Genomic DNA, 7,414 nt, shown 5'->3' with positions numbered 1-7,414 from the left:
AGACTTGCACTGTACGGTTGTGGTAGGGATTTGGTCCCTAACCTGAATGTTTGTATATATGACGTATGTATATACTGTTTTAGTTTTGAATGTGAATATGTTCAGAAAAGTCTTTTTGCATTCAGAATGTCACAGCTCATTGGACACCTTTTATTTACTATTTTGGCTTCCGCCAGCCCCTTACTCTGTATTACTGTCTCTACTGTTACATAGGCCTTTAGTAATCACGGATTACTGGCCAGTTACGGTGCTAAACGCATAGGGGCGGGTTTGGGTCGTGACAATTATAAAAATCTTTCACAGGTAGGAAACGAGCAGGTTTAGTCAAACGATCAACTATGACCCAAATAGAATCCATACCTCGAGAAAAACGAGGCAATCCCACAATGAAGTCCATAGTAATGTGCTCTCATTTCCATTCCGATATTGGAAGCGGCTGTAGCAATCCAGTAGATCGTTGATGTTCAGCTTTAACTTGTTGGCAATGTAAACATCTTGCCACAAAATCAGCAATGTTTTTCCTTATTCTCATCCACTAGAAAATTTGTTTCAAGTCAGGGTACATCTTTGTATTCTTCGGATACATAGCAAACTTAGAATTGCGAGCTTCAGTCATAACACATTTCCTCAAATCAAAACAATCTGGTACACAAAGTCTATTCTGAAATTTCAGCACACCATTTTCAATCACAAATCCCGGTCTCGATTTTGAGTTAATTTCATCAACAACTCTCTTCAGGAATTCATTTTCAAGTTGTTTCTCCCTAATTTCTTCAATGATTGCCGGTTGAGCAGAAGTGATAGCGAGATTCCACCCTATTCACGTAACACAATTTCAATCTCATTCTTCTCCAAGTCACATAGTAATTCTCTCTGACCGGTGAGTAAACATGATAGATTCCCAATAGATTTTTGGCTCAATGCATCTGTAACGATATTTGCTTTCCCTAGATAGTACAAAATTTGCAAGTCATAATCTTTGATTAACTCAAGCTAACGTCTCTATCTCATGTTCAGCTCTTTTTGGGTGAAGAAATATTTGAGGCTTTTATGGTCAGTGTACACCTCACAAGTCACTCCATACAGATAATAACGCCAAATCTTTAATGCAAAAACCATCGCTGCCAATTCAAGGTCATGAGTCGGGTAATTCTTTTCTTGTGGGTGAAGTTATCGAGAAGCATACACAATCACCTTCCCATTCTGTATTAACACACACCCCAAACCCTTGTATGAATCATCACTATAAATTTGGAACCCATAAGCACCATTATGCAATGTCAAGATAGGTGCAATTACCAATCTAATCTTAAATTCTTGGAAAGATGATTTCCGTTGCTCAGTCTAATCAAATGGTACATTTTTCTGTGTCAACTTTGTTAGTGGCATAACAAGTTTTGAAAAGTCTTTCACAAATCTGCGGTAGTAACTTGTAAGCCCCAGAAAGCTTCTGACTTCTAACACATTGGTCAGTTTTGGCCAATCTACAATGGCTTCAATTTTTTGTGGATACACTGATACACCATCCTTGTTGATCACATGCCCTAGAAATACTACGCTGTTAGGCCAAAATTTACATTTGGAAAGTTTTGCATACAACTTTTTCTCTCTCAAAATTTGTAAGGCAGTTCTCAGATGACTTTCATGTTCTTCCTTGCTTTTGGAGTAAATCAATATATCATCAATAAATACAACCATGAATTTATCAAGGAATTGTTTAAAAATCCTATTCATTAGGTCCATAAACGCTGCAGGTGCATTTGTTTCCCCACATGGCATTACTAAAAACTCATAGTGCCCATATCTAGTTCTGAATGCAGTTTTCTCTATGTTCTCTGCTTTAACTTTTAGCTGGTGATACTCGGATTTAAGATCTATCTTGGAGAACACTTGTGCTCCATGGAGTTGGTCAAATAAATCATTTATTCAGGGAAATGGGTACTTATTCTTGACAGTCACTTTGTTCAACTCCTGATAGTCTACACACAGCTTTAATGATCCATCTTTCTTCTTAACAAACAAAACTGGAGCACCCCATGGTGAAGTGCTCGAGCGAATGAACTTCTTATCTAACAGTTCCTGAAGTTGAGTTTTCAATTCTTTCAGTTCAGAAGTCGACATTCTATATGGGGTTTTAGAAATCAGTTATGTTTCAGGTACAACAACAATAGTAAACTCAATTTCCCTATCAATTAACACCCTAGGTAAATCATTAGGAAATACATCAAGAAATTCACAAACAACAGGGATGGTTTCCACATTAGCACTAGCAGAAGATACTGTTAATACACAACACATATACCCTATACATCCCTTCCTAAGCAGTTTAACAACTTTCATGGAAGAAATCAAGTATGGGGGAGGAACTACCCCATTCCCAGCAAACACAAATTCAGGCAACCCAGGTGGACGAAACACAACAGATTTACTCACTCAATCAATAGTTGCACAGTACTTCGTCAACCAATCCATACCTAATATGCAATCAAAATGATCAATCCCCAAAGGCAATAAATCAACATACAACATCATATTACCAATCATAATATCATATGCTGGATAAACATATGCACATACCATAGAACCCTCAGATGATGTAGATACAGACAGTAAATAATTCATGGGTTCTAAGGGTCTAGTTAATTTCTGAGAAAAGGCATGCGACACAAATGAGTGGGTGGAACCAGAATCTATCAAAACATATGCAGTTTGGGCACAAATGAAAATTATACCTGACACCACAGACTCAGTGTTCTGTACATCCCCTAGTACAAGTGTGAATACTCTCTCTTGCCTCAATGTTTCATTCCCAGTATTACCTCTGGCATTAGTTCTTGCATTTGACCTCGTTATAGAGGTAGACCCGGCTGAACTTGTCATGAGGATATTGGCACTTTCAGACCCAAGTGGACAATCCTTCATTACATGGCCAAGTTTACCACACCGATAATATGCACCAGATGCACGGTAACATACCCTTTTATGCTTCCTTCCACAATCAGTACAATTTGGAATAGATCCACTGCTTTGAGTAGAACCACTGGAGGATCCCGTGTTTTGCTTCTTTGAAAATGTCCAACCCTTTTTGAAATTAAATCTGGATCTCTTACCTCTCCATTCAGTTGTTGAAGTTGTAGCTTGTTTTTTTGTTGCCAGAATGGCCTCTGTTATCAATGCCTTATCAAGTACTTCCACATATGTAGGCAACTTCAGTACGCTTACTCGGTCAAATACATCCAGATCCAATCCTCCCTCAAATTTTTTAGCCTTCTTATAATCCGTATCGATCATATGAGGAGCAAATCTGGCCAACTCAATGAACTTAGCCTCATACTCGGCTACAAACATCTTCCCTTGCTTAAGTTCTTGGAATTTAGAAACCTTTCAATCCCGGAAGCACTAAGGAAAGTACTTATCATAAAAGAGCACGTTGAATTAAGCCCATGTCATGTGCCCATTATTATTTCAGATTAGTAGCCACCATTTTCGAGCTTCATTCTTTAGCATATAAGTGGCCAATAAAACCTTCTGCGTCTTAGAGTAAGGAAATACTTCAAATAGTTTCTCCATTTCAAGTAACCATGTCTCTGCCTTTAAGGGTTCAATACCACCTAAAAAAGTTGGCGGTTTCATTTTCATGAACTTCTGAGTTAGGTTTATGATGTCATTGTTATCCGGTTCAGCTTGGACTGGAGGAGGCGAGGGAGGCAGAGGTTGTTGTTTTTGCTGTTGTACCATTGTTTCAGTTAGGGTTGCTAGCATCTATTCCATTCGACTCATTCGAGCATCTGAAGATCCTGTTGCATCATCACTTTTTGTATTTTCCATCGCTATAGGTAAACAAAACAAATATAAACGTAGGCAAATAGTTCTTTTCATAGTGTTCGAAACATTCAATCCCAATTCATTTGTTTCAATTTCTTGTGTTTATGTTCAAATTCAGTTGTCTCATTTACAGAAATTTACACACACACTCTCACATGTAGATGAAATGTCCCTATTCTTTTCGAGTACATCCTATAGCTCATATGGACTTGTGTGTGCGGTATGACACGTGCTTTGATACCACTCTGTCACGACTCAAACTCGCCCCTATGAGTTTAGCGTCGTAATCAGCCAGTAATCCTCAGATTACCGAAGGCCTCTAAACAGAATAACATATAATGCAAGGGGCTGCAGAAGCAAATATATAAAATACATAGTTCATTGAGCTGTGTAGACATATATGTGACAGAAATTTCAAAAAGCTTTATATACTTAGGTGTGACATCATAAATACAGTAATTCATGTCACACTCATACAGATGTAAGAAAAGGGGACTTAGCCCAACATACACATAAGCAGAAAGCTTATTTATAGACCAACAGAAAACAGATCTCAAACAAGAGCATCATAAAAGGGAACCTCCTTAGGAGGCACGATAGCTAGCTAACACGACTGAAACGCCAGGTCATCAACTCTGAACTTGGTTACGCGTCTGGTCACCTACATGCATAAATAATAGAGTGAGCTGGAGCCCAGTGAATAATAATAAAGTAAAGATTTTAATGAATAATATCCGTAACAGATTTAGATTTTAATTCTTTTATCAAAATAGAAACATAGGCATCTTTGTATTAGAAACAGAGTCATAGTCATATTCAAATGTTGGGTGAGATATCCATTAGCATTAACATATTTCTTTGGTCAAGCATATCAAGTTCCATGATGGAACCTCCGGCACCAGGTAACATATCTCATATATGGGCCACGGTATTATTCCCCCGGACAAGGGCCTGGCCACTGTATTATTCCCCCGGGCGAGGCCCTCATGACCATAAGCCACAGTACTATTTCCCTTGGGCAAGGGCCTCTGTTAAGGATACCACAATTGCATGTCAAAGAAAGTTGGACAATCATTCATTCATACAAAGCATAGCATTCAGAAAACTAAGAACATTTCATAAAACAGATCTTATTTCATCATATAGAAAATAAATAAGATGGAACATAACTTTACTAAGTTGTTACTTACAAATAGTTTTGATAGCAACCAATGGATCAACAACTCATGGCGCGTGACCTACACAAACATAACAGATATACAGATTGAAACACACGTTTGGATTGTCTTTAACTTATTTAATTTCATTCTTAGTGTGTTTCTAAGTTTTATTCTCATTAGTGTGTCTTAATCATGGCCTATGAATGCCTAGGATGAAATGAGAATGCCAAAATGCACTTGAAAACATCTGGTCACAAATGCTGAAAACATGGGACTCGCTCGAGCGCAACTTCCTTCGCTCGAGCGGATGCTCCAAAATGTGAGTGGTCGCTCGAGCGGTCTGTAAACTCTGCAAAAGTACTGGTTGTGTGATTTCTTCACTCGACAGTCGCTCGAGCGTGTGACTGAGGTCTTCGTTCGAGCGCAACTCTTGTCGCTCAAGCAGTCTACAAAAATTATGAACTTCTGGGAGCATGCATTTTACGCTTGAGCCAACTTTTGGTCACTCTAGCGGAAGTGCGGAAATAAAGGTGGTCACTCGAGCGTAGGACCTGTTGCTCGAGTGATGAGGTTGAATTCTGGAATTTCCAGATTCACCTCCAAGCTTCAAAACCCATCTTTAACCTTTCAAAACACATCATTTGGACCCAAAACTTGAGAAAACAAGTCTAAACTTGGAAAACATAGAGAATTAAAGATCATTTCATAAAATCAAGGCCCATAAGCATGTCAATTATACAAACTCAAGCTTGAAATGTGAAAACATAACATGAACATGACATGCATGCAATGATTTGAGCTCCAAGTTTCTAAATCATAAGCAAATGAGATGTTTAGGTCAAAAACATGTTGAATTCCTTGAACAAAACCAAGATATGGACATGCATGTGGAAATTCTTGAGGATCAACTTACAAAATTATGAGAATTATGTATTCATGCATGAGATGCTCTTCTTTACTACTTCCTTAGTCTAATTCATACATCTCATGGCCCAATTTCTTTGAATGCATACACTAACCAATTAAATTACAAGACTAGAGGCTTGAATGCTTACCTTAAATGCTTAATTGAACTCTAGTTGGCTAATTGTGTGAGTTAAATCCACTAAATCTTTATAATACTCAAGCTTTGAACTCAACTTCTCCTAAGTCTCTCTATCGCCTACGTTTAGGTGAGTACAAAGATGATCAAAATGGCTTCTAGAGGGTATTTTGGCCTTATATAGGCCCATTTAGTTTAGTTTAATTAAACTTAGCTTAAGATTAGTCAATCACAATTATTTAATTCTAATTATTTGATTTCGAATCGAATTTCAATCAAACCTACCAAAAACTTCTAAAAATTCCAAATAACACATAATCATAGTCAATTTCATGATCGGATGCCGATAAGGCCTTCAATCTATAGAATAAAACAGAAAGACAAACAAATATTCCAACGATAAACAGATAGAAACACAAATAATGCAACACACACATGCATTAATTTAGAATTTCATCTTAACTACTCATTAGACATACTTAATCATGGATTATCCGTTAATCATAGGTCGGGGTTTTTACATATGGTCTATTATTTGATAAAACTAATTTTGAAATCTAAAATCTAAAATTTAAGCACCCTGAAGTGAATGTTGAATTTTTTTTTAATCTTCAATGTTGTTTAGTATCTATTGAAATTTAAGTTTTGAATTCTATTATGCTTTTGTAATTGACGATCCTATTTAATAAGACTCATTTCAATTGTAATTTTATTTACTCTTTTATTTCAGTGAGCATGCGAGTGTTTAGATGCGAATCCAATTCAAATTGTGCTTATGAAAAAAAGTTTGTAATCTTGAGACTTTCACGATTGCCACTTCGCTAACTTTGGTCAGCTCGCGAAGGTTCAGAGGGCAGCACCCTATTGCGGGTCCGGAACAGTGCTTAGGCAAGGGTCGAGGGGCAACGCCCCTAAAGCCAAAGTGGTTTGACTACTCAAGTGGTGAAGAGCAGCATCTAGTATCTCTGCCTGCAAACTGAACTTCTGGGAAGCAAGTTCTACTGCTCGAGCGGTGAATGTTGCACTCGAGCGGTCAGCCTATATGTTTTGCATCGCTTTTACTCACACCGCTCAAGCGATGAAGTGTGCGCACAAATGGTCTTCGTGATTCAGTTTACTATAAAGTGCATAGTTTGCTATTTTTAGGGTTTAAGCTGTCCAGAATTTTAGAGAGAAATAAAAGATAAAGTGTTTTCTATTGGAGGCTGTTTTATATGAGTTTCCTTGGTATATAGAAGGTGATCGATTGATCAACGAACTACAAATTGTCAAACATCAAGGGCTGTTCTTATTATTTCATTCACAAAATAGAGTGATATTCTTCTGTGGATTCTGGGAAACTTGGGCCTGAAGTTTTGGTGGATTCCAAAGTGGCTCATCGTCGTAG

At 37.6% G+C, this 7,414-nt stretch overlaps 1 protein-coding gene across 1 annotated transcript; it reads right to left on the bottom strand.

Moving 5' to 3' along the window:
• Positions 1 to 2,433: 2,433 nt before the first annotated feature.
• LOC145824272 (uncharacterized) lies at positions 2,434 to 3,738 on the bottom strand. The gene is made up of 2 exons (XM_082923895.1): positions 3,526 to 3,738; positions 2,434 to 3,381 (listed from the first exon to the last, which is right to left on the bottom strand). The coding sequence occupies exons 1-2, from the start codon at positions 3,736 to 3,738 to the stop codon at positions 2,434 to 2,436; spliced, it is 1,161 nt and encodes a 386-aa protein (XP_082780021.1).
• Positions 3,739 to 7,414: the final 3,676 nt, after the last annotated feature.

This window comes from Camellia sinensis, chromosome 4, assembly GCF_055761805.1.
Source record: "Camellia sinensis isolate YWXY chromosome 4, ASM5576180v1, whole genome shotgun sequence".
NCBI classification, from domain to species: Eukaryota; Viridiplantae; Streptophyta; class Magnoliopsida; order Ericales; family Theaceae; genus Camellia; species Camellia sinensis.
This window is presented reverse-complemented; position numbering and strand designations above follow the sequence as displayed.